Here is a 27,545-nt window from a genome sequence, read left to right as displayed (position 1 = left end):
CAGGAAATAGTTTACTTCGAGCAGACTCGAAGCTAAACATTTCCTTAAACTGGTATCATTTGCTCACACCTCCAGGGTCGGGGTTCGATTCCCGCCTCCGCCTTGTGTGTGTGGAGTTTGCATGTTCTCCCCGTGCCTCGGGGGTTTCCTCCGGGTACTCTGGTTTCCTCCCCTGGTCCAAAGACATGCATGGTAGGTTGATTGGCATCTCTGGAAAATTGTCCGTAGTGTGTGAGTGAATGAGAGTGTGTGTGTGTGCCCTGCAATGGGTTGGCACTCCGTCTAGGGTGTATCCTGCATAGATGCCCGATGACGCCCGAGATAGGCACAGGCTCCCCGTGACCCGAGAAGTTCGGATAAGCGGTAGAAATTGAGTGAGTGAGAGTGAGGGTATCATTTGGTATCTTCCCCACCCTAGTCACATCATTGTTTTGTTACCCGAGTGTCTTCACCTGTTCTGTGTTAATTCCTGATTTATCTTTGCTTTTCTGTCCTCTGTGTGCAATCCTACGTATTTGTTTCTCTATTGGTTTGTTCTCCATCTCCAGTCAGGTCGTTGTTTCGTTATGGGACTGTGTTCGCCTGTCTGTGTTAATTCTTCACTGATTTGTTTATCTGTTCCTTTTAACAATCCTAAAACCGCTTAAGTGTAAACTGTTTTTAATCTGCTTAGTGTTAGGATAATGATATTCCAAAGACAGTTTGATGCTACACTCTGTTTATTTATTCATTTTTGTGTGGTTTTCCACTTTCACTGTCATTTTCTGGTTTGTTACCAGAGTGTGTTCACCGGTTTTGTGTTAATTCTTGATTTATTTGTGTTTTTTTTCCCCTTTTGTATTCATCCATATGCTTTTCTTTCTGTTTCACGTTATTGGCTCGTTACCCGAGTGCGTACGTTCGTTTTTGAATAATCGGTGCATTTATATTCTGTGTGCTTTTGTTTAGCGTGACCACATACCGAGTTGACAAGCCTTCTGATTAATCGTACGCTCCGGCACTGAAATACGACTAAACGTATTTTTATTTTAATTAATCGATGACGTCACTTGTCTTCGACGCATCGACGATCGTACCAAAACGGCTACGTACAGATAATTTAACAGATAGCATGATTAATCTTTCCTCTTGTTCCAAACCATATTACCTTTCATCACTTGCGAGTTTAAAGGAGAATATGTTAAATGATTATTTGAACCCGCATTTTATACCACACAGCACCTCAAGCCCATGGCTGCTCTAATTATGATGCACGTTCATTTTACATTTAGACATTATAAATGTGTATTCGGTTGGGCGCAATTTTTCATAGCGCTCGTGAACAACAAAAAAAATTAAATCTCTATTACATTCCACAGAATTGATCCACCCAGATCGTAAATCACATGGAAAATAAATAAATGCTCAGCTATAACAGCCCGGTAGACTTGTACGTGATTTCCAGACTTTTCCCTCCTCTTATGTTTTCATCGACACCCTCAACATAACAATCTAACAAAAGCCCAACAGCCTCCTGGGTAGCATCAGCCCCAGACAGCTGTCAGTATAAGCCGGCATAATTTGCCAGCATCAGGCTGTCTGCAAGTCGATGTTTCTGGGACAAGACATAAACCAGGCTTAAGGATTAAGTAAGCCACCTTGTCGAAGTTGCAAACATTTGATGCTGCGGTGAAATGAAACGATTTCATCGTGGTAGTAAAGTAAAGCAAAAATAATTAAAATAAAAACAACGATCAATTCAAAATGACAACAATCGCAAGACAAAGCATGCATCGATGCGGAATGAAGCAAGGAATTTATTTATTTATTTATTTAGGCGAGGGCTTTATGTGCTCGTTGAAGATCAATACTTATTTCACTTGCAATAATCGCTTTATTTCCAGTGAGCTTGAGTGACAGATAACACAAAATGACTTACATCTGCACTAAGCATGCTGTACTTTACAGTGAGATGTGGAGCGCTTTCTGACCTATAATAGGCAAAATACATGTGGCGTGATGAGTCAGAGACCTGAGAAGACTCGAACCGTAATTACAAGACTATTTTAAGTTTAAAATACATTCAAACTTAACTCCAGCAAGCCTGGAGGGTTCAAACACACCACATGACCTCTTTAAACTCCAAGCTCCAAGGAGAAGAAATATATATATACATAGGTCAGTGTTTCCAAAAGGGGGAAAAAAAAAGAACATCTATTAAGATTTTTTTTTTCTTTGAAGCAGTGAATGATTTTACAGACACCTTCGGTGCAATTTCACACTTGTGTCAAGTCCGGACGCATGATAGATTCCCAGGATGATTTGTTTTCACACACACACAAATTCCTTCTGATCACATTCGCGGCTTTCGACATCACATCTGTCGCGTGTGAAATCAAAATAGAAGAGAACATGAACGTCAATTTGTTCTGATTAAGTAAGAAAGGAAGAAAGGTAAGAAGGAATAAAACTTAGGTTATAGGTGTTGCTGTTGTTTGAGAGGAATTAATGACGTCATGGTTTGGCGGATCCTGATGCATCGTCACTAATTACATCATCACTAAAATACCGTGTAAAGGGAAAAGCACACGTGTCCCACTGAAAAGCAAATCGAGTCCTGACTAATCTTATTTCCGTTTACGCTGACTGAAAAGGTCAGATAAGTCGATTTCCATTCCGGCGGCTAACTTTAACAAGAGTGTACTGGTACAAGTGGTTAAACTGGTGCCACACCTTCCCCTGATTCAGAAATCTGCTTTCACCCCAGACCAAACATCAGTACATACTCAAGTCTGGATAATTAAGGCAAGTATGAAAACATCCTTAATTACAGAGAATGCAGACTCGAGGACCAAGGAGAGGCTCTTTTTCCTGTAGAAAGCACTGCAGACAAGATGAATGTGCAGAGGATGCTGGGATGCTGACAACTCCGTGGTGCTCCTGGAGCTCGGCCCAGACCTGTCTTAATGCAGCGCTGCTTGGCTGAACACACGAACACTCCGGGAGAAGAGGAACAGATTTCATCGAGCATATGGAAGCTTGACAGGATTCAAATAAGGAGGCCATTGGCAGTGCCCCGCTTACCTGTAGAAAACAATTAATCCTCGCATTTCCCTGTTTTCTCGCTGACTATGCTGTCCATTGAAGGAAGGGAAAGAGAAAAAAAAGGATGAAGGACAAACGAGGGAGTGCATCTTTGAAAAGCCGGACAGAAGGAGTGCCACGGTTGTCAGTCCTGTCAACCACACATAGCTTTCCTGTGTGTCCCTTTTTATTGACCTTCACTGTTGGCTGAGTGATACGAGAAGCCTCGGTACACGTAAAATAAAAGTAAAAAAGATATTCAGTCCAATTCACGGTGAAGAATTCCACAGTTCGCTCTGGGTGATGGGAAACTCTGGCTAAACACAATCCTAGATTATCTGGTGGGGAGTCGTGAATTTGACTACTAACCCTAAGGTTGTGGGTTCGAGTCTCTGGCCGGTAACACCACGACTGAGGTGTGTGTTCACGGTGTGTGTGTGTGTTCACTGCTGTGTGTGTGCACCTTGGATGGGTTAAACGCAGAGAACGAAGTCTGAGTATGGGTCACCTTACTTAGCCGTACGTCACGTCACTTATCTTTTCCCACATTTCACTTTTTCCTTAACACGGGATTACCGATTACCCTTAACACTTCATAATCTGCTGTTCCACACTATACATGAACAAACCCCAAAGTAGTTGCAGTCACTGTGCTAAGATAAGAAATGCACCAGTGTGATCATGTCATGAGTGTAAACTACTCTGCATGACACTCTCCATGTACAAGCTGGAAGAAAAGCCAACATCATCCCATCAATCTTTAATGGTATTATGGGAAACACAAGTTATGTTCTACTTTGTACCACCGAGACCGAAAAGGTCCTTGAGGGGGTAAAAACTTGAGTGTGTACTAAGCGTCGTCAGCATCAAAGCGGCCATGACGGACTCCCGAGCAAGCAGGAGATATTGGGTCATAAAGCTGTGCCACACTATAAACCTGTAGCCATCTGCTGATTTGTGGGTCCAATTACCTCTCTAGTGTAATGGCTATGTTCAGTGCCATGATGTTCAGTCAGCTGTTGGCAGCATCTGTCTCGATGTTGTGCAAAGCATTGGGTATCTTTGACCTCTAAAAAAAAAAAAAAAGTAAACAAAACAAACAAGTCTTAAAAGTTTCGCTTGTGTCACCTGCTTCAAGCAGTAGAATGAAAGCGCCACCGTTCTGTCCCTTGTGATGGAAGGTGATGTTCACACTTGTTGGTAATTCAGTCCTGGGGCTCTGGGTGCTGTAGCCTGGATGTAAGCCGGATTCTCCTGTCAACACTGGCAGGGGAGGGATGTGGGGATGTGGGGTGTGCAAGACAAGTGACGGACTGGCTGACAAGACGCTGACAGGAAGATTAGCTTTAAGGCCTCTTTTCCCAAGCAAGAACGGCGAGATAGAAAAAAGCCAATCAGTGTTTCCTCTTTAAAAAAAAAAATAAAAAAAAATAAGCCCGGCTTTCTTTGCTGGCACCTTGCTCAGGTTTGCTGTGGCGGCCCCGGCCTGAATAACCAGGTCCTGCTGACACGCAGCACTTTTCCTGCACGGGCTAAGCTAGACAGATTGCTCGAGCCGTATGAGATACATGACTGCCTTGTGCTTCAGCCCAACATTAAGAGGGTGTGGATGGAGCTCCGGTCGCTGCGTAATTGACAAGTGAATAATATACGCTTCATCACGCGGTCACCATCAAGGCTGCCCGTGTATGTGGTGAAATGGAAAAGGATATCAGGCAGAAGTATTCCAGACACATTGTCCTGCAATAAACTTTCTTTTCTTTTGGTAGATTTCGGACTAAAAACTGAGACTCTTATAAGCCTAAATGAAAGAAGTAACAACTTCTATCCACTGTCTCTGCTACAACCATCTGCTAACATTTCTCACGTAACACGGCGGATCTAAAGAAAGGAAAACGTTCAAGTGCGTAACATACGGCAAACAAGTGCTCCACGAGTCAAGATACAATTCATGGAAGCTGGTGGTAAAATATGAACAAACAACTAAAAAAAACGACCTTCAGCTCGCAACGTGCTCCGAGGCTGACCTTTTCCGTTTACGGACGCTGATTTACTGGCTCATCATCTCAGCATGCGTTCCTCTGGTAAAAATAGACATAGCACTAAAGTCGAGGTAAAGCGAGCACTAAATCAGCCAGCTTTTGACTCGCCGTCTTTGTCCAGCACAAAACCGACACGCGCCTGTTCAAACAGGAAAAAAAACAAAACTATTAACTAATAGTAGCACTATTTACGCTTAGGATTCCAGTAAAACGGTTTAAGGTCCGTGTTTTAACTCTGCTCGGCGGTTACTTCCAGGCGCCTCTGAAAGGCGGCGAAACATGCGCACACAGACCTTCCTTTGACGTCGCACAGAGTTTATTCATTCCATCAGATTCCAGCCGGTATCTGCATCCTTCTCCGGAGTGTGTTTATTCCTGTGGGGTGGAATCTGGTGTGGTTGTGTGTTTATGCAAATCACTCCTTTAAGCTCAATGGAAAAGTACTAAGCAGTATTTATTTATTTTTTAGGAGAACATCTAAGGTCAACATATAAAACGGAGCCTTCAGCTGATGAAATAATGACTCTGTGTTCACAAATTATATGGTTAAATGTTCCCAGAAAAGCAGACTGTCTGCAACTTTGGTTGATTCGATCCCTTGTCAATATAAACTATTGTTAAACAGTTTACTTTTCCGTGACGGTTGATTTTCCCTCATGATGATAGACGGTTAGAATTCTGTTCTTTTTGTCTACACTAGCACTCACAAACATCAACACAAACCTTCATTACTAATAAATTTAGCAAGTCTGAACGGTAACTTTTTTTTTTGTTGAGGTAATACAGTGCTTTAGGAATGAGCCCTAAACCCACTTTTGCACTTCTAAATCCATCGTCCTGAAGTGAATGTTTTCTTTTTTATTTAAATGCTGGGATTAGGTTTTGTGGTTAACTCTACCTCAAGATATTTTCCCATTTTATTCTGGGACATAAAATACATCAGTAATACCTCACTGGTGATCTTTAAAGCCTTTAATGTGTCTTGAAAAAGGTGGTTGCTAGAAGGAGGCTACACGGGACTACTGTGTTTGTCGGGGATGTTCATCGTCATCACGCCGAACAGGAAACTCGTCTACAACAGCTTTGTAGTGTTTATACTAATAACATGCTCTTGCAAACTTTCCAGCTTGTAGATTTATCGATATAAAGCCTGAAAGAGTGAAAAGCTTAGTGACGTGACGCGACATATGGCTAAGTACGGTGACCCATACTCAGAATTTGTTCTCTGCATTTGACCCATCCAAAGTGCACACACACAGCAGTGAACACACACACACACACCATGAACACACACCCGGAGCACTGGGCAGCCATTTATGCTGCGGCACCCAGGGAGCAGTTGGGGGTTCGGTGCCTTGCTCAAGGGTACATCAGTCGTGGCCGGCCCGAGACTTGAACCCACAACCTTAGGATTACGAGTCAGACTCTCTAACCATTAGGCCACGGCTTACCCCAGGTGGTGACTTTAAAGTCAAGTGGCTGTGTGTGGTGTGGGCCGCTTCTAGCTTTTCTATTTTTTTTGGTCTCTTAATTGAACAAAGGGTGTGGGGCTATTAGGCTAATTGAAATCACAGGGTGGGTCAGTTGATTGTAAGACCTATATACATCCCTTTAACAAATGTGTTCACCACTTGCCTGAAGAAGACCCAGTAGGGTCCAAACGTTGCCTTTTATTAAATATGGGGGTTATAAACAGTCACAGACATTACATTTTTTTCAATGTAGTAGTTTCTTTTGTCCTGCACCTGCCAGAAGGTGGGATGTGCACACAATTACTTGTTTAACCGCTTATAGCTGATCACTTCTGATGTACTTAGGCTTCAAAATATATAAAAAAAAAGCTGTTCTCATTTGTGAAGATTATCTTAATGAACAAAACTTGTAAGAATCTTCAAATTTTGTTGGCTTATTTTTCTGTGATACTCCAAAAGCCAATGGAAAAATCCTCTGACGCTTGCAGCGCTCAGCTCAAGACATTGCTCTGGCTACTCTATAAATGTCCTCCTGCTTGAGGATTTCTTCTCATGCGACTCGCATTCTGTTGTAGCCTAAAGACTTAGGTCCAAATCTCCCTCTTTCGTCAGTGGATAATCTCACCTAGATACTGTAGGTTTGTACATAATCCTTGGACTGAGAGTGTGCGTAAATAAAGCATACAGTGCTACTGTTTATATCACAGTACCACAGTGTGTCGAACTGAGCACACTGTAATCTACTGTACACAGTCTTACTCTGATTAGGTTTGTACCATGTTTCGACTCGTGTGATATCGAGACATGCTTCGACAACAACCACAACTACAACAATAACCTATGTTGGAGTCTATGGCTTAGTCTGAACTGCTCACTTCAACAGCCTTTGGTTCTGATGTTTAAAAGCAACAGCTGAAAGCAAAAAAAAAAAAAAAATGACTCAAATGCATCAGAGAAACTGATCAACGGATTGCTGGCAGCTAGATTGAGATTAGAGAACAACTCGTGATTCGGATGGTTATTTATTCTCTAAAACCTCGAGCGGACATAAACCTTTCATCTGCGTACCTGTGTGAACCTGAAGGTAGAAGATCAGAGCCGAGTCATCCTCGAACTTGAAATGTACTTACCAAAGTATAAGATAATCAATCAATCCAACATTTTATAGCGACATTGGTTAGGGTTTAGTAGGGTTTAGTAGTGTCTAAGAGCCTACTAAACCCTATTAAGCAAAAAAAAAAAAAAAAGGTTTTACGTTCTCTAAATGGTGGGAAAACAGAGAATAAAAAGGTTTAGTGAATGCAGGCTCTGTGGTCAGAGGCATCCTGTTGAGGAGAGAAGAGTCTGGAAACTCAGATAACATCACTATACAAATGTGTTGAGCAGAAAAGCATCTCAGAATGCACAAAGTTTAAGACGGACAGAAGACCACATCGGGTTCGTCTCCTGTCAGCCGAGAGCAGGAATCTGAGACGGAAAAGGAAACAGAAACAGACTGACTGAAACAGGACAACCAGCCAGTCAGTGTATAAATTATATTCATGTTGGTGTTGGATTTGTGTAAAGTTTAGCGATGATTTCCGAGGACAAGCAACCGATGCACACCTACTCACACCTGAAAGCAAGTATCATTAACACTGGACTTGGAGACGTGTTATTAACGATAAAAGGTAGCGGATGCTCCTCATCACAGCGCAATCGCAGTCCATTTCAGTAACATCACCCACACAGATGTGAAGTGGCACAAAAAGGACGTAGCATCGTTGTGTATTAAACCTCTGTCGTATGTAGAGGCATTTCTGAATCCCATTAAAAACTCCACAGGGTCCTATAAATAAATGCAACGTCACCACCAAACATGCTTAGCGAACCTGGGACTTCACAGAGCCGTATAAGAAAAGGCAATCTCGCTTGAGATTTATAACATTATGGAGAAACACAAGGAGACATGCAATCTCTGCTATTATCTCTGAGAAGCCTGGTTGCTTCCTTGTGTGGATTCTGAATGATACTGGCCAACAGAGTCCCCCGAGTGATCCATTACAGAGTGTGTTGCACTGTTTCCAATTGTTTTCTTGGGCAGATCTGGTGGCTAGCAGGAAAAATGTCACAACAGCACCAGGAATAAATAAATAAATAAATAAATAACAACCTTGGGTGCACTTTGTCTCTTTTTGACACTTCTGTGCTGCGACAGTGATATCGTACCTCGTCTCGTCTCTACAGAGATGTAGCATTTGGTTTCCTGTTAGATATTTGCTACGTGTTTGCTAGTATTCAAAGAGCAGATGCTCGATAAATGAATTAAAAGCAACATAAATAATGCTAAAGAGTTTTGGGTTATAATTCTACACTAAATGGCTATTCATGTCTACACTTGTATTTTTCATTTTTGGTGTTTTTCCCCCCCAACACATCTCAGGGCTTTTTTCCAGTGTAACACTTGATAAGTAATTATTCCTATTAGGATGAAGTTCAGTTTTCTCCTCCAGGGGTCTCTTGATCCAAAATTACTGCAGCTATCAAGACTAATTATCACACAACCCAAAAGCCTCATTATAATGTTTCCTTTGTCTATTTTGTACATGACCTCATTCTCACAATTATTCTTTAGAAATCATAAACATGCCCACTAAGTATGCAAGCATTTTAGCCCTCTTGGGTTAGGATTTTAGTAAATCAAGCCCTTAATATGTTATTAGGTTCTGGTTCACAGAGAGGCCAGGCTCATGAAATAGGTTTTATCAGCTGGATGTATATATTTTATAGACATAAACAGCACTGGCAACTTTCTGAAGCTGCCACTAGATTTGATGACTATTTGCACCCAGTTAGCGTGTCTAATGACATAGAGGGTACAATTGTGCCGAGTGAAAACATTTCTTTCCTATCATTAACCAATCAGTGATCTGTCATCAATGTTCCTAATGCCCACTCACCATTGATCCCAGTGACAAAAACCACTGAAAATAATGCCCAATCATAAATCGCCACTGATCCTACCATCCAATCACTGACCATTACTGACCCTAACAACAAATCAGTGACCACCACTGATCCTAATGCCCAATCACTGATCACTATTGACCCTAACAACAAATCAGTGACCACCACTGACCCTAATGTCCAACCACAGACCACCACTGATCCTAACAACCAATCACTGACCAGCACAGATCCTAATTACCAATCACTGACCACCAATGACCCTAATGCCTAATTACTGACCACCATTGACCCCAATGACCAGTCACTGACCACCATTCATCCCAAAAACCAAACACTGACTCAAACTCTCCTCACAAGTGTTATTCCATCTTTAGCCATTATTACCTACTCACTAACAGCTTTATTTACACATCTTAGAATGGAAATGGATAGAAATTAATAACAATTCGTAAATACACAAATAGTTACTTTCTATATTATATTATTACAGACATTAGAACAGATTCCATTCGATTCGATTCTTCTTCAGGAAAAATTGTACTTCATTTTTTATGTCTGAATGACCAATGAAGATCCAAAGGAATTCCAGCGAAATTGGAAGCATTTTTCCTCGGAAAAGAGTTGGCAACGACGCATAGATCTGACACATCATTTTTATTCCATGAGCCGGGGGGCCAATGCTTGCGGCTGATTTTTTAAGTAAAACAGTATCTCTATGTACCAAACTTGCTGGGGTGAAACATCCAGTAAACCCAGTATGACTCCACAGTGAAATGTACACCAGCTGCAAAGAATCTGATCTCCCCTACACTATAGCAGTAATATGCAGTATATATTATATACTGTAACATTTTTTTTTTTTACATATTTGATCCACAGTCTGTTTTGTCCATTACACAGAATGACAGCTAATCCTATCCTTTCCTGCACCAGCTTCAACAAGGAGCTGTCAACGTTTTTAGCACGGCCGGGAATGCGACTCCCTCTCCCTGGTTGCTTACTTTAGCCTAAAGATAATAAGGCCTGGCCAGCTGGAAGGAGTTTGACGGCTTCCTGTCTCCCTTTTCACTTCCACTTTCTGTCTGAAAGGCTCTTGTCACGGATACTTGAACCCAAAAGGCATGGCTCACCCGGGGAGAGTCCAGCGGTCTTATTTCAGCTAAATCATTCCTGATAAAATAACTGGCCACTCAGAGGGTTTTTATCACATAACCAGACTCCACAAGAGGGTTCACATAGACAAAAGCCCTGAGGCTTGAAGAAATGTACAGCTTAGGATTATTATTCTTATTATTATTCTTTTTATTTCTATATATAAATCACTTTGAAAATGAATACGAAACTCACTATCAAACAGACAGAAAGCTCTATTCTGAAGCGACAGCATGACAGCTCACAGATGCACCCAAAAGCAATAAAAACACTAACGTCGCAATAGTGTTACGGCTGACTCCTCTGTGTCCGACCGAACAGATGGAACAGCACCACCGCAACGTTTCTCTCTGACAGACGACGGAACTGAATAAATAAACAAAAGGTCTGTCGATCCAGCCTCACATCCTTTTCCAATCGAGACTTGATGTATGTGGAAAAAAAAAGTCTGTGAGATAAACATCGCTCTTTATTTATTCGTACTTTGTTTTGAAAGCGATTACACTCTAACAGCTCTAAAGCTACAGAACTGATCAAATAAAATAACAAAAAAGTAACAACCTATAAAAATCGTGACACGAGAGAGAATCCATCGGCCTCTTTTATCTGGAGAAGTGTTTACACAAGCAATATTGTATACACAAAAAAATCTAACATAAGGATTTGGAGGACTTAGCACATTCATGTTTGCTGATGTGGTGAGCTTTCAGTAATTGATTCTGTCGTTCGAGTTCGCTTGTCCTTTAATGCTTGTCTTCTAATGCAGGATGCTTGGTCTCCATGTGCTGAAGCAGTTTTAAAGGCTTCAATGCCTCATTTGACAGCCTATTGCTACATAATATGCACAGAGGACTCGGTGCATCAGAATCACCTGTCGGAATAAACCCGTATTTCGAGTACGACTCTGATATTTTCTATTAAATGTAGCTTTCTTTTTCACGGCAGTCGTAGGCTCTTGTTTTGTCTCATCGTTGCTCAAGGTAGCAAAGTAGCTCTCCAAAGCCGTTTGTTTTTTACTCGATTTAGCTAGATTGTGGGCTTTATTTTTGGTATCACATCACTGAAACAGGTACATATCAAGCACGTCAGAGAATCTTTCAGAGTGTGATAGTCGATAAAAAAACAAAAAACAACAACACTATTTATTCTTTCTGTACGTCTCGGCACCAAATGACCCACGGGCTGGGACCAGTCCATGGCCTGGTGGTTGGGGACCACTGGTTTATAGAGTTTATCCAGAGTGACTCACAGAAATGCTTTGGAGTGTCTATCAAAAACATATATATATATATATATATATATATATATATATATATATATATATATATATATATATATATATATATATATATATATTTGCATGTAGCCCACAGCCTATATATATATATATATATATATATATATATATATATATATATATATATATATATATATATATATATAAAAATAAAAAAAAAAACATGACGGACTTAGCCATAAGCTATAAACAAACCCCTTAGATGACTGGAGATTTCTTCTTCTTCTTCTTCTTAATAATAATATTAATAATAATAATCATTATTATATAATTATTGTTATATATAAATGATATAAATAAGCATTTGATATAAAATTCACTCCCCTTTTTCAGCCTTTATGCAGATTGCTCATTCCATGCTCCCATCTTTCTGTGCTCTTTACCATTTATGGAGTTTTGTGGGCTACATGCAAATGAGTTGTATCTTTTATCTTCATGATAAAAGCTACAGCTCAAGATATAGAGTTTATCTTTATGTAATTTGCTAGTAATAAACTGGTCTCGTTCCGTTTGCCCTGTTTTTTTTTAGATGTATGACCGTACTCTTGGTTTGTGACCTGATGTTGAGATTTGCAATCTGTTAAAACTTCCTGATCAGTGACATCGGCTTGTTCACTGTCAGACGGCCCAAACGTCACCTGCCTCCAGCAGAAAAAAGATCCGGAAATTTGAAATTTAGTTTAGACTTTTAGCTTGGTTTGGATTACACAAACATGTTCACACAACTTTACCAGATTGAAGAGGCCCATTGAGAGGAAGGAGAATCCAAACAGAAGCCAATTCCTTCTGAGTGACACGGGATAGTGAGAAAGTAAATCATTAATCTTCTACTAGTCTACGCTGTAAAGTCAGACAATACTGAGAGTGCTGTAAGGATGTTAGTTTGAGCAGACAGTCAATAAGTTCTGGGATAAGCACAGTTTTTATGATAACAGCAGCAAATCGTAAGTCCAAGTCTCTAGAATCTAGGTGTAATTTCTATGCTGTTTTACAGAAAGAGAAAATCTTGAGGATTTCAATGAGAGACCATGAAGAAGGACAGAAAGTGAAACGTCTTTGTGACAGATGACATGCCACAAATCGCAGAGAATCTGTGTGGAAAGCGGGATTAATACGAAAACATCAATTACAGAGAAAAAAAAGGGCAGCCGCATAGGAAAACTCAGCAACTATATTTAATATCCTTCAAACAGGCTATCTATGATGATGATGATGATTATTATTATTATTAAAATACCAATATTTATTTATTTATTCATTCATTCATTCATTCATTTATTTATTTATTCGTATTTGTATGTTAGACAAACTTAGACACATTTTTGTTGTTCAAACGTTTGAGCCGGTTCACAGATTCACCTCGATGCAATGCTAACCCCATGATACTGTTCACTAATGGGATAAATATTTAGCTGCAGGTACGAAACACTATTCTAGCCATACTGTATTAATTAGCTGAAGAGGTGCTACACCGTATGTAAAGAAGCCGGGATGTTCATGAAATACAGGCATTTAAAGCAATACAGTACAGAACTAATGTTATTATACAGCTCTAATGCTAGACTCAGTGAAGACTAGTCTAAGGTCTTCTAATGTGTCGAGAGAACTCGGCAGCTCGGCTCATATCTGACATACGGGGAGAAGACTTGGTGCTCTTCCTAAAGGCATTATTTAGGGCATTTATAGAAAACTTGGTCCTGACCTTGAGGTCTCCTTGCAGCTCAGCGGAAAGCTAATGTTTATTTGAAAACATAAATAAATGACATCGGATGCATAGACTGGATATTTAAAATATAATAAATAAATAAATAAATAAATAGAAAATAATAATAATAATAATAATAATAATAATAATAATAATAATAATAATAATAATAAACTGCTTACTAAGAATTCTGAACAAAGTAGGTCTTTAGATGGAAATCTAAAAGACATCCCCATAAATAAGTGGTAGAAAATTACAAGAGACACGAGACACCCGGCATCTGAGACGGATCTAATGTCGAAACATTAGATTTTTTTCCACAAGGAAGTTAAGTCTCATAAAACAGAAGTTTTTAATATATCTTATACGTCAAACATGTCTGAGACACAGCATCATGTCCCATTTCTGTATTATTATTATTATTATTATTATTACGATTCCATTTCAGTTTCGCAGAGAATTAACAGCACGTCAGTGAATATCCGCCAAGTCAGATTCTTCTGGTTAGTAATTTTTTTACTTGGCCAATAAAATCCGATCTGATTTTGATTTCGATCATGCTGGACTCATTTCACACTAAATTCCCAAGAACCGTCTCCTGACGTAACTCTATTAACCAAAATGAGCCCCAGATTTCTTTTGAAATGCTTTTCTAAATGCGAGCCTCTTTTTTTTTTCAAGCATCATTTCAAACTTCTCATCTCATAAACCGGTAAATTTCTCAGGATTAGATTTTCAGATCAGTTGTTAGAGCGGACAATAACTCAGAGCTTGAAATCGCACAGATCTTTGCTCCATCTGCAGATATTACCGCTCCACACTCCTCCACTCATCTCCAAACCCATTACTGACTTTTAGGCCTGAATCACTGCTGTCCTCTCTGTGAAAATGCATTTTTATTCCATTCCTTTTCTTTTTCATTTCATTCCTTCTCCGACGCTCTGCTCGGAAAAAAATGTCCGGGACTGTCTGTATTGTGCAATCTGAAAGCTCTGAGCCCCCATCCGCGAGTTATGTCTGTTTTATCGTTTTCATCCTCTCCTCGTTTTATTCTGGAAGAATCCTGCACAAGACCTGATTTGTTTGGTAAAGTCTGAGTTTAGAAAAGATTATTTATTTATTTATTTATTTATTTATTTATTTATTTTTTCAATCACCAGTGGAGTTTTCTCAGACACACTCTCTGAAACGTCTCCCATAACTCTTTGCAAATTCAATGCCAGGTTACGAGGTTGTAACATTTAATCCTCCCTGCTCGTTCTGAACGAGCTCCTGCTGCAAGTGTCATTTATATTAGGCTGATAAAATGCCATGCTGCATCACAGACACGAGTGTGTCAGCGGACTGAGCTAATTGGCCTGATAGTGGTTGCAGAGCGAGGGTAGAGCGAGAATAGCATTCCCCTTTGCCACTGCTCTCTCCAGCGGCTACAACAAACGATCCTGTCTGCTTTTCGCTCCTGGCTTTCATCACCTAACAGGTGACAAACACACACAAAAGCATCATATATATATATATATATATATATATATATATATATATATATATATATATCCCCCTCTGCCTCCTGACTCGCAGTTATACGGCCTAGATTGAGTGAAGAATAAAAAAAATGCAGAAAGGATTTTGACAAATTTCTCACAAACTGTCTGTTCTGCAGTACTATTTAAAACAGAAATGCTCTGCAGGCTGCACAAAGATTTACAAGAGAGCTCCATCTGTTAAATGTACTGCAACAGCAAAGCGTGGCTCTGTCTGTATATACAGTAAGTGTACAGAGTGGTCACAGTTTTCAGTGATTGTACAGAGGCAACAGTGTGTTCACTACAGGCTGAGAGAACCTTACATACCTTCCTACAACAAGGGCAATTACTACTGTAACAGTAATAACATTAATGATAAATAAACAACAACATTAATAATAACGACTATAAAACAACAACACTACTACTACTACCACTAATAACAATAATAATAATATCATAATAATAACAATAATAATAATAATAATAATAATAATAATAATACACTCTGATCATGTGCTCGCTTCAAGGTGATCCAGATTTATATTTGGTAAATAGAAATTATTTAAACCATAAATGCAATACCAATACAAATACTAAACAAAAGTTGAACTAATATTATCAGAACAATAACATCACAATTCAGTTAGCGGTCAAAAAACAACAACAAAGGTACCGAACTGAACTTTTCCGTGTTGTTAAAGCAGAACCATCAAGAGTTTAGTCCTTTCTTATTTTTACTTCCATCCGTACATGTAGTTCACATTTTACACCTTTCAGGGTACTCAATTAGTCTTTTCTTTGGAACGTATACTGTATATTCACAGTTCCAGCTTAAAGATACATCCAAAAGACATTGATGGTAACACTAGTGACAAGAAAATTCTTTATTTTTAAGAGTATTGGTTTTTGGATTTATTGTCTCTCTTTTAGCTAAGACCAGACATACTGTACAAGACTGCAAACATTAGACAAAAATACACAAAGTCTACACAAGAGTGTGGATAGAGAAGCTAGAGAAGACACACATGGAGAATCATATCTAGGTAGATAAAACTTTGCCTGCAGGAATGAAAGAGATTTATGGGTTTCTAAACTGAAATGAGTGAGAGTACATGATGCATGTGTCGTGTGAGTATGGTTGAAATGTTTCTGATGACTAGACGACATCTGGGAGAAGATATTGGATTAATGACACAAGACAAAAGTGTCCCAGACTACATCGTACTGCTGCTGCTGCTGCTACTGTTAATGCTGCTGCACAATGCTGTAGTGTCCAAAAACTACTGCAAAAAGGTGAAGCAGATGAACAGACACAAAAATCTATTCAGTAAACCGAAAGAAGGTGTGTGTTGTATGAAGCTGAGGTCTGTCTGTGAGAGTTGTGATCAGATTTGACTAATTGCGACTAAATGAAATCCCCATGAAGGCAGGCAAAAGGCGTGGGAAAAGCTCGTGCGCACGAACAACGACTGTGTTTTTTTGTTTTGTTTGTTTGTTTAAAAGCCGATTGCTTCATATTTCATATCGTAGCATATCGTATCACATGATATTATGTGGCATCGCTACATTCTGCGTCATTAGGAGTCACCGGAGCAGCGTCGCTGATCGCTCCGTTTAGTCTCCATTCATCCGCTTCTCTGTGCTGCTTCCAGCGGGCACCTCCCTGCATGTGAAGCGCGGAGAAAAGAAAAAGAATAAAAAAGTTGCTAGCATACCTGTGTACTGCACTAGGAACATGGTCCGGAGAGGAGAAAACCAAGCGCGCACTAAAGTCCCTTCGGCACTTTGATCGTTCCTGAGCGCCTGGTTAAATCTCTCTGAAGCTGCAGCTCGCGGTCTGTCCGCTCCGCTCCGCTCAGCTCAGCTCCACAGACTCTCTCTCTCTCTCTCTCTCTCTCTCTCTCTCTCTCTCTCTCTCTCTCTCTCTCTCTCTCTCACACACACACACACACACTCACACACACACATACAATATCACGCTCTCTCACACTCACTCTGACACACACTGGAGACTGGAGGCTGGAAGCAGCGCGGCTCAGGAGAGGAGGATCTTTCCGCGCAAGCGCGCACACGACGTACGCACACACGCACACACTGAAGACACACGCACGCACTGAAGACACACGCACACACTGAAGACACACTACAGCCGACGTGCGCACACACACACACACTGAAGACACACTAAAGCCGACGTGCGCACACACGCACACACTGAAGACACACTAAAGCCGACGTGCGCACACACAGGAGACACACTAAAGCCGACGTGCGCACACACGCACACACTGAAGACACACTAAAGCCGACGTGCGCACACACGCACACACACTACCGCCGACGTGCGCACACACTGAAGACACACTACTGCCGACGTGCGCACACACTGAAGACACACTACTGCCGACGTGCGCACACACGCACGCACAGGAGACGCTTCTTTCTACCGCCGACGCTCAGCACGACCCTCCACAATAATGAACCTAAACATTACCTCAAAACGACGGAGGATGGAACATCAATCCCAACGCAATACTCCTATTAGGAGTTCCCGTGTACCAATAGGTCAAAATTCTCTATGAGCACTGCTTCATCGCCTTCAACTTGTATCTCCATTTGCTGCTTGCCTGTTAAAATCAGATTGACCTATTTACCTATATTTCATTCTGCTTGATTTCAAAGTGGAACCCGTCCTCTTCTAAAAGGCACTGGATAGAAGCAATACTCTTCCGTATCTGTATACTATCAAGTCGTAACTGGACTAAAGTGTGTTGATGTTCAGTATGATTACGATCACAGGAGGCTCAAGTCCACAGCACTGAGGTGACTTGATCAAGTTTCACATTCCTGTATAATCTGTACAACGTATCATCGACCCGTCCTCACCCTCGGGATTAAGGGTTCCAAACCTTTTACTTGAAAATGTGACTATAGTACACTATATTTTTGGAAAATAAGGACCACTGATGCAACAGTACACCATATACAGCTTCCCAGGTAGAAATTCCCACCAAGCACCAGTTTGGTACCTTATATTAGACAGTATTCTCACTCACTCATCTTCCAGCGCTTATCCGAACTACCTCAGGTCACGGGGAGCCTGTGCCTATCTCAGGCGTCATCGGGCATCAAGGCAGGATACACCCTGGACGGAGTGCCAACCCATCGCAGGGCACACACACTATCATTCACTCACGCAATCACACACTAGGGACAATTTTCCAGAGATGCCAATCAACCTACATGTCTTGGACTGGGGGAGGAAACTGGAGTACCCGGAGGAAACATGCCAACTCCGCACACACAAGGCGGACGCGGTAATCGAACCCCGACCCTGGAGGTGTGAGGCGAATGTGCTAACCACTAAGCCACCGTGCCCCCTTTAGACAGTATTACTTCCTGAAAAGAACCCACTACAGGACCAACCTCCGACAGCTGAACCTTTACTAAAGTTTAGCATTGAGATATGAAACATTCCTTCAACCAAAATGCAAATAAATGATAACCATATTAATAATACAAATAATACAAAATGTAGACCTACTTGGAGAAATGACTAGGTTTACGTGTCGTAAAGCGACCTTCGTGACGAGACACCTGATAAACCACTGCTGTCACTGTCACTGCTGCACTCTCAGTAAAAAAATGGTACCTTTTGATGCCACTGAAATAGTGACCTTAATCTTTTCCATTTTCAAAATGCACCTCATTTGGGAAAAGTGGATAGAGCGTAGCTTTTAAAAAGAATTTACACGTCTTTAAAAAAGGAACACAGCTTTAAATGTACGCCACATGCTGACAAAAGGTTTACACTTCCCCAGTGAAAAGGAATGCTATTGTGTAGAACCCATGTCCTGGGTGTGCTCCTATGGGCTCCTATGGCTCGATTCCCATTGACAAATAAATTGTGCGTGGCATCTACAAAGTGCTCTACACTGCAGAAACAGATACGATATACTTTGTAGAACATAAAGTCAGTTACCTGCTCAGTTTAGTACACAATCCCCAGCCGTAATAATTAGCATATATATGTTCCAATCAAAATATAGGTCCCAGTGCACACAGACAGGAAGTAGTGGTTAAGCTAAGGGCCAGCAGAGGGAGCAGAGCGAGCAGGATCTATGCAGTGCCACCACTAAAGCAGGCTAAGAAATATGGGCTCATTGCCAAATAAACTATACATGGCATCCTGCTAAAGCCTCACAGCCTTCTCAATTATTTATAAGCATCAGCCAAACAGGAAAGTAGAAGTGTTATACAGGAAACTGCTGCACCCACTTTACTGGAATGGCTGAATATATATATATATATATATATATATATATATATATATATATATATATATATATATATATATATATATATATATATATATATTTAAATATGTTTGTATGTATATGTATGTGTGTGTGTGTGAGTGTGTGAATGTAAGTATGTATGTGTGTGTGTATGTATGTATGTATGTATGTATGTATGTGTGTGTGTGTGTGTGTGTGTGTATGTAAGTATGTATGTGTGTGTGTATGTATGTATGTATGTGTGTGTGTGTGTGTGTGTGTTTGTGTGTGTGTGTGTATGTATGTATACAATAAAATTGAACAGAAACACAAGGGACAGCTCTTAGCTAATGTGCTAATACTGAATACTGAATCCAACTCTGTCTGTTTATGAAACTTCTAAACTTGGTTCAGAGCTTGTTATGCATTTTGCGGCTTCATTAACTGAACAACCTGATCCTGTTACACAACTGCTCTGCCACGTCAGATATGGTTTCTTATTATATAAAGCACACCACACACACACACAGACACACACACATATATATTTATCTTATCTTATCTTATCTTATCTTATCTATCTATCTATCTATCTATCTATCTATCTATCTATCTATCTATCTATCTATCTATCTATCTATCTATCCATATATATATGTGTGTGTGTGTGTGTGTGTGTGTGTAGCTTATCTGCTTTTATGTAGAATTTGTCAGTTCACTGACATTAAGCGACCACCATGGGATCCTCAATGACCAGATCATTCTCAGCGCAGCAGTACCACTGGCATGGATGAGACACGGCTACTGTCGTTTATCGTTTGTGATGTTGCTTGCGGTGGTAAGTGTATTAAACACCATCAGCTCAGCTTCTGATATCGAACACATCCGAAAGCATCCACCAACCAGATATCTCCAGACATCATCGGTGACCATATGCCCAAAAAACACAGCATGACTGTCTGTAACCGTGCACCCTGTGTAGCTGTGTGTCTGCCTAATACCTAACTTCTGCCACATGGGAACCCTTTGACTCGATGTCCACAAAAACTGTGTACTGCATATAAAAAGATATAGCATGTAAAACAGATTTACTAACGTAAAGTTCTACATAAGAATGTATCTTTATACATGAGCACAAGTTGTCCAGTTCACGTTAATGAATGTGCACATGGAGGAGTGTCTATAGTGGCGGACAGTGCAAAAAAAGGGGCGGAGCTAATGCTAATTTAACAAATTTACCATCTGCAATGTAATTCGCTAAACTGGACGTTCCTTTTGTAATAATGATTGTGAAAAGACAAAATGATACAGTCTACTAGGTTTTCATAATGAGAAGATTTGTCAACCGTTGTGTTTCTGTGTCTAATGTGAAGTACCGTTTCTGTTTTGGTGTTTCGCCGCCTGACTTTACAGAGAGTATTTTGTTCTGCGTTATAACATCTTGGATTTCTTCTCCGTATTTTAGATCATCGCTGCTGCTCTGCAATTGCTTTATACATCCGATGTCACTACATACTGTAACATTCAAACTACAGCATCGGTAAATATCCCGGATGAAGAGTATCAGGTTGCTGAAAATCATGCAGCATTGAAGATCTATAATGTATCGATTCCCACTCAGGGTAGTATTTCAAGGTTAAAAATGGAAAATGCCACCTGATTCGGCACAAATCTAAATTCTTCAGTGAAAGAACTTTACGTGGTTTGAAATGAAAAATCAGCCTATATTTATTGCTCAATTTTCAGTTTTTTCAGGTGCTTTTTTTTGATCGAGCAAGTACTTTCTTTTTTCGTGAAGCAGCTTAAAGCAGATAACTTTGGTTGCCAGAAGACACAGCATGCAGAATTCAAATGCTGCAAAGCAAATAAATCTTAACATCATAAAAAGCAAAACAGATGTCACGAAGCAGAAGAGAAGATCAGCAGGAAGTGCACTGGGAAAAACAGAAACATGGGTTCAATCGGAAACATATTGTTTCTTAACGAATCTTCATCGAAACCTTGCTAACGATTAGACTGAATGACGTAGTGTGCTTGTGATAGATTCGGCGACTCTGTGATATTGTACAAGGATGTTGGTGCTGAGGGGAACTACGGTAGAATTACAGTAGAATTTAGTGTTATTTAAGCAACTAAAACCTAGTTCAGCTTCCCTGATCAGCTTCTTTTTACATCGCAGGTTTGCAGACAACGTCGAGGACAGATTTCTGGTTGGAAGTCGCATTAGCGATGCGGATATGAGAAGATGCTGAATTGGAAAGATGTTTTGTAGGGAAGCATCCAAAACTACAGCGGAGACGAACAACCTCGCTGATAATGTTGAAGCAAACTTGATGTCTTCTTTACTAATGATGATGACAAAGTTAGTTAACTAACACTAGCTAAGGTTCAAATGAGTATTATTGTGTATGTATCTTGGGCAAAAAAGAAAGAAAGAAAAAAAAAACAGAAAAGCAGTTGGAGTTGGAGACGTTTATTTCAGCAGCAATCATGAAAAACGTCATTAACGTTCTGCTGAATATGGTTTAGCACTCACGCCCTGATCTCTGCTTGGACATCCGGTCAGGAATCCTCACTGACTTCACAATAACCTATAATCTATAATGTGTTACCTAAAGGTAGCGTGACTACAGACATGAGTACTGTAAGAACATCCATCTGACACTGGATCAGAGATCAGATCTCAGCGATGTGGGTGTGGGAGCAACCTGCAGCATGGTGTAAGCTCCTGACCTCATTAACATTCACGGAGATGGTCAAGAGTTTGCGTCCTCGGTGACTTTACGCTCTAGAAATCCCTGTCAACGTGCAGCAAAAATAACAACGATCCCACAGAAAAAAAAACCTCTGTTCTAAATCCAGGATAACTTCGATACGGCTTGAAAGAATCGTCTCATGTCGTTGTACCGATGTGTAGAATTTAGGAACACTGATACTTACCGGCACATTTCCACTAGGAGTGAATATTTCTTTGCAGTAAATACCTAGAAGGAATGTAAGTGAGATGTGTAACACGGTGCACGCTGTATCCCCTGGAGTTTATCACCGAACAACAGCAGCATGACACTGCCAGTAGTCTAGCCAATTTACCGCATCATATTTTAATTCCCTCTTCCCTCAGCCTGCGAGCCTGAAGGAGAAACCAGAGCTGTTTGTTACAAATTTATCTCAAATTTGGAAGTGAAAATGTGCCTGGCTGTAACAAGTACCCTCCTGTTATTGACTGACCCGATCAACAATTGATGTATCCAACCCCTGTGGGACACCCTTTTCTCTCTCCTCCCCACCCACACAAACAATTAAACACTGCTTACTAATTTGCTTGCTGGAAAAGTTTCCCAAAACAATCTGTAATATTGTTTCTCATAACCAAAAGAGCTTAACATTCATGTCTTATGACTAGGCATTTATTTCCAGTCGGAGCCTATTATCTAATGATCCCAAGCGTTTTCCCTTCCATTAAAAATGCTTTAATATGGAATTTAGCCTTGGGCTTACGCCGGGTTGGTGAGCCGATCAGAAGATCTCACCAGCTTTGTTTACACCAGCCAAACCAGCTGTGGATGAGAACATGTGTTCAGACAGAGGAAGCAATTTGAGGCAGATTTTACATGCAACAGAGACTGGCAGATTTTCCACTCGGAAATGAGAGTATTAAGAAGCAGAAAAGAAGAAACACGGTATGAGATCTATATCTGTATCCATTTAGTGGATTGTATTCGGGTCAAAACCTGAAGTGGGTGTGGCTTAAAATCAGGACTGGTGTCTGAACTCCATCATTCCAGTTAACAATTGGTGTCAATTAGAGACTTTTTTTTTAAAATCCATATGTTTTTGCAACTTAGAAGTCCCTTGGTGGTCCAGCGGCAGGATCCTGATCTCTCATCGCCGTGACCTGGGCTCAATTCCTAGGCAGGGAACTAAACCAGCCACTGAGGGGTTAAATCTCAGGACCGGTCCCAAGCCTGGATAAAATAGGAGGTTTTTATCCGGGGTAAAACTTGTGGGCTAAATCAAATACGTGGACCAGATGATCGCTGTGGTGACCCCAACCGGGAAGCAGCCAAAAAAAAACAACATTTTTGCTACCTAGAAATTTCCCCCTTTACTTCTGGTGGAGGAAAGTACGGTGTCAGTGGTTTGTCAGAGGTAATATTTAGGCTATTAGGTAATTCCTAAATCATAGGCTGCCGGCTTTTGGTCCTTTATATGTCAGTGTGGGTTCCCTGCTTGTTCCTTTTATCACCCCACCTCCTTAAAACATGCCAGCAGGTGGATTTACTACATTAAATTGCCCCAAGGTGTGAATGTGATTGCATGGTGCCCTGTGATGTACTGGTGAAAATCTTCCACCTTTTGCCCTGTGTTTCTGGGACTGGACCAAATCTCCCTCTACCAAGACCTGGATAACAGGCTTAAGATGGCAGAAGATGAATAAATTAAACAATAGGTGTGTGTCAAGTGACATACTACACACTATGCACATCTAGTGTATAAAATGCTTTAGAAGGGTTTGTACCGTCTCAAATGGAGCCCTAATTCTGGAACAATAAGCCATTTCCCAGTCGATGGCAAATCAACGCTGAAAAACAAATCACAGAGCGACGTCCATCTTGAAAATGTTTTTACATCGGCGCCTGGTAGCCCCGCCCTTCTTCCTCTATGTAAGCAAAGCTGAAAGCGTTGATTTCATTAAGTGTCCACCATTCCACATTTTAGTTGAATACTGTAAGTGCATCATCTGGGTACTTAAAGTGCACTTCTTCTTGTTTTAATTCCCACTCAACTCAACACACTACTCACTATTTTTACTACGCAACATCGTAAAATAATGCATACGTACGCAATTTGGGACACAAAAACATTGACAAAGCCTATCCTGCCAAGTAGGATTCGAATGGTGCAGCTGAATGGAAAGACTTATCATAAAAGGCAGCAATAAAGTCACGTGTTAAACTGCGTCAAATGCCATTCGAGCAGATTGGTTAAGGTTTTATTGCTTCGGACAGAAGTCTGTTATTTCAGCTTCTCTCTCTTCTGAAGCTGATGCCTTCCATTTAGTACTTTATTGTTGTTTATAAGCTTTAATAAACCTGTGCTATTGCGTTCGGGTTTTGTTTTTATGTACTGTGTGATTATGATCGTTCCTTTGTTCTAGTTGTGCTATTAAGTTTGAGGATGGTCACGTTTAGGTTTGTTATATGTTTTGCTTAAGTCATGATGTATTCTGTCATGTCATGTGTGATAAACCAAGGATAGCGTCCATCCTGTGTATGGGGGTCTAGTTGACTACGTTCTCTGATATAGTGACATTTAGGATTAGCATTTAGGTTCATTGTTTTGCTTAAAGGTAGGGTCTCCAATATTTGAAAAATGCTTTAGAAAACTGATTCGGAATGACAAGCTAAACAAAAATGAAAACAAATGTGTGGCCAATGAGCAGAAAGGGGCGGGTCTTGTCAATATGTGCGGAGAGAGTGTTCAGTGCGCATGTGTGACATTAGCAGAAAGCGGTTTTAACACAAAGAAAGAAAGTGAAGAAAGGCTTACGATAAGGCAAGAAGTAGGACATGTTAATATGGGATCAGCTTTCCAGCGCTGAAGAGAACTGAAGGAGCAGGAAGTCGGCCACATATTCACAGATTGGAGTTTCCTGAGTCAATAACTCCTGAGCTAAATGCTGTTACTACACAAAACACGGTTGTAGCTGCCTCTCTACATTACTACAATAGAAAAGAGGTGTTATTTGTGTAGTAACAGCGTTTAGCTCAGGGGTTATTGACTCGGGAAACTCCAATCTGTGAATATGCACACATGCACACATGCGCACTGGACACTCTCTCCGCCCATATTGACAAGACCCGCCCCTTTCTGCTCATTGCCTTTTGTTTGGCAGCCTAACACAGTTTTCAGAAGCATTTCTCAAATATCGGAGACCCTACCTTTAAGTTACGATATATTCTGTCGTGTCATGTGTAATAAACCAAGGATAGCGTCCATCCTGTGTATGGGTCTAGTTGACTACGTTCTCCGATACAGTGACAATAATCTACAGTAATAAATAAATAAATAAATGTAAAACATTTTGCATTGTTTCTTGGTTAAATCTTTTTTCTTTAAAAGAGAAAACGGGTACATGACGATCCAAATATCGACAGAAGACTAGTTTCGTTAAACCCTACATAGACGTCCAACATTCTCTTGTTATTTCCAGAATAACGAAGACGCTTCTACGGTCTACAAATCGTTTCTGACGCCGGTGTTCATATCGTATTTTTTTCCCGGTGTATAAGCCGGGGGAAATTAGCTGTGTAATTTCACTGATGCGTGCATATTGCCGCACATTACAGGTTAGCAAAAGCAGCCAGATCTTCACCATGAAACACTTTCTGTCATTCGCACAATACAACTTTAAGGTTTTGTGCGAATGACAGAAAGTGTTTTTAGCTGAGGAAAAAAAAAGTCAAATAACACGTTAAATAAAAAGCTGTCAGGATGATTTTCAGGAAGGAAAGGGACAAGCGTTAGTCAGAAAATGATTTGAACTGCGGTGTTTTTTGTTTTTTTTTAATATTTTCAAAAAGTCTAGGCGCAATTACAGAATAAATGAGGCATGGAGCACTTTTAGGTGAACGCAGCCGTTACTGTTTTAATCTCTTCTGCCTCGAATAACTTTTAGATGATGCGTGCAGTGAGAACGCTGGCACGTTATTTTTATTCAAATTGTGCAAAATAAAAAGAACCCGGAGAAAACACAACTAGGTTAAAACAAAAACACTGCCAAATTGCTGGTGAAAGGAGAGCGCTATTGATTTCATGACAGAGAAGCAGACAAACGTTTAGACTTTTCTGTAACGTGTGAACCTTGTAGACAGCCACGTGACTCTTTTAAATGTCACGCCGAACCAGACGACTTTTATGTGTAAATGATCCGAATGTGGGAAACGAATTGATGCGTTAGATATGCGTTTTATATTAAACTAAATAAAAAATAAATAAATAAAAAATAAATTAAAAAATGCAAAAATGTGACCTTTAAGTGGGTCACCAGAGGAAAACAAAGCGGTCACGATAAGCAGATGTTATGATTATAAAGACTCTAGGCTAGGCCCTAATAAAAGCAGGTTAGACAGAATACATTTTTTTTAGCTTCCCCTAAAAGATGAGTAAAAGACAGACTGTACTGTACTCGTATATCATTTAGTCTATCCTTAGGGACAGCCTGCACCTTTATCTGTTCTCCAAACCCCATCCTTTTCTTTCCACCCTCTTTTCAACACTGATGTTCTTTCAGTGACTTCCTTATTCTGTGAGTGCATCTGAATCAAAAAGTAATTTGACTTTGCAATAAAAAAAAAAAAATAAAATGAAAAAAAAAAATCAGTAATTACAATGGGTTCTGGCCGTTATTACAGCGGTGCATTAGCGCTGTGGCAGCACATTCATGAAAAAAAAAAAAGTAAAAATAAAAGATGGTTTGAAAGAAATCCATAAATCAAACTAATCATTTTGTAGCCAATTTCATTTCGTAAGAGAAAGGCGACGAGAAAGGAAATAGTTTCCAGTGCAGTAAATGTGAGAAAAGCTTACCCACTTAATTGCTGGGTTGTAAAAATGATCTGAAGTGCTGACAAGCTGTCAGTCATTTCGGCCACCGTATCATGGAAAAGCCAGCACATTAATGGAAACCTCCAGAACCTCTCTGGATCTCTGGATCCGTCCTCAGCACTGGAGAAATCGCCATTAACTTTCGAACCATCCACAAATATAATAATATCCTACCATATTAAACAAGAAAACCATCATTGTATAAAAAACATGTTAAAAGTTTCAGTTCAGTTTCTGTAACCGCTACAGATGATACAATTATGGCATTTGACGGACGCCCTTATCCAGAGCGATTTTTACATTTTTATCCCATTTTATGTAACTAAGCAAAGGAGGGTTAAGGGCCTTGCTCAGGGGCCCAGCAGTGGCAGCCTGGTGGACCTGGGATTCAAACTCGCAACCTTCTGAACAGTAGTTAAACACCTTAAACACTAGGCTACCACATCCCCCACAG

The 27,545-nt window shown here is 40.3% G+C and overlaps 1 protein-coding gene across 14 annotated transcripts in view; it reads right to left on the bottom strand.

The window, feature by feature from the left end:
- The window catches only part of enox2 (ecto-NOX disulfide-thiol exchanger 2), a 248,762-nt gene that overhangs the window by 166,166 nt on the left and 55,051 nt on the right, over positions 1 to 27,545 (bottom strand). The window contains exon 1 of one of the 14 annotated variants that reach the window (XM_027165144.2): positions 16,922 to 17,319. The exons of 12 other annotated variants lie outside the window; for them this stretch is intronic. In XM_027165144.2, coding sequence (XP_027020945.1) covers positions 16,922 to 16,943 — 22 coding nt within the window. In that variant the 5' untranslated portion in view covers positions 16,944 to 17,319. Of the gene's footprint in view, positions 1 to 16,921; positions 17,320 to 27,545 lie in introns of those variants that run through there. One more of the 14 variants, XM_027165147.2, reaches the window with a different exon arrangement.

This window comes from Tachysurus fulvidraco, chromosome 10 (assembly GCF_022655615.1).
Source record: "Tachysurus fulvidraco isolate hzauxx_2018 chromosome 10, HZAU_PFXX_2.0, whole genome shotgun sequence".
Lineage (NCBI taxonomy): Eukaryota > Metazoa > Chordata > Actinopteri > Siluriformes > Bagridae > Tachysurus > Tachysurus fulvidraco.
The sequence above is the reverse complement of the archived record's forward strand: the minus strand, read 5'-3'. Positions and strand labels throughout refer to the sequence as shown.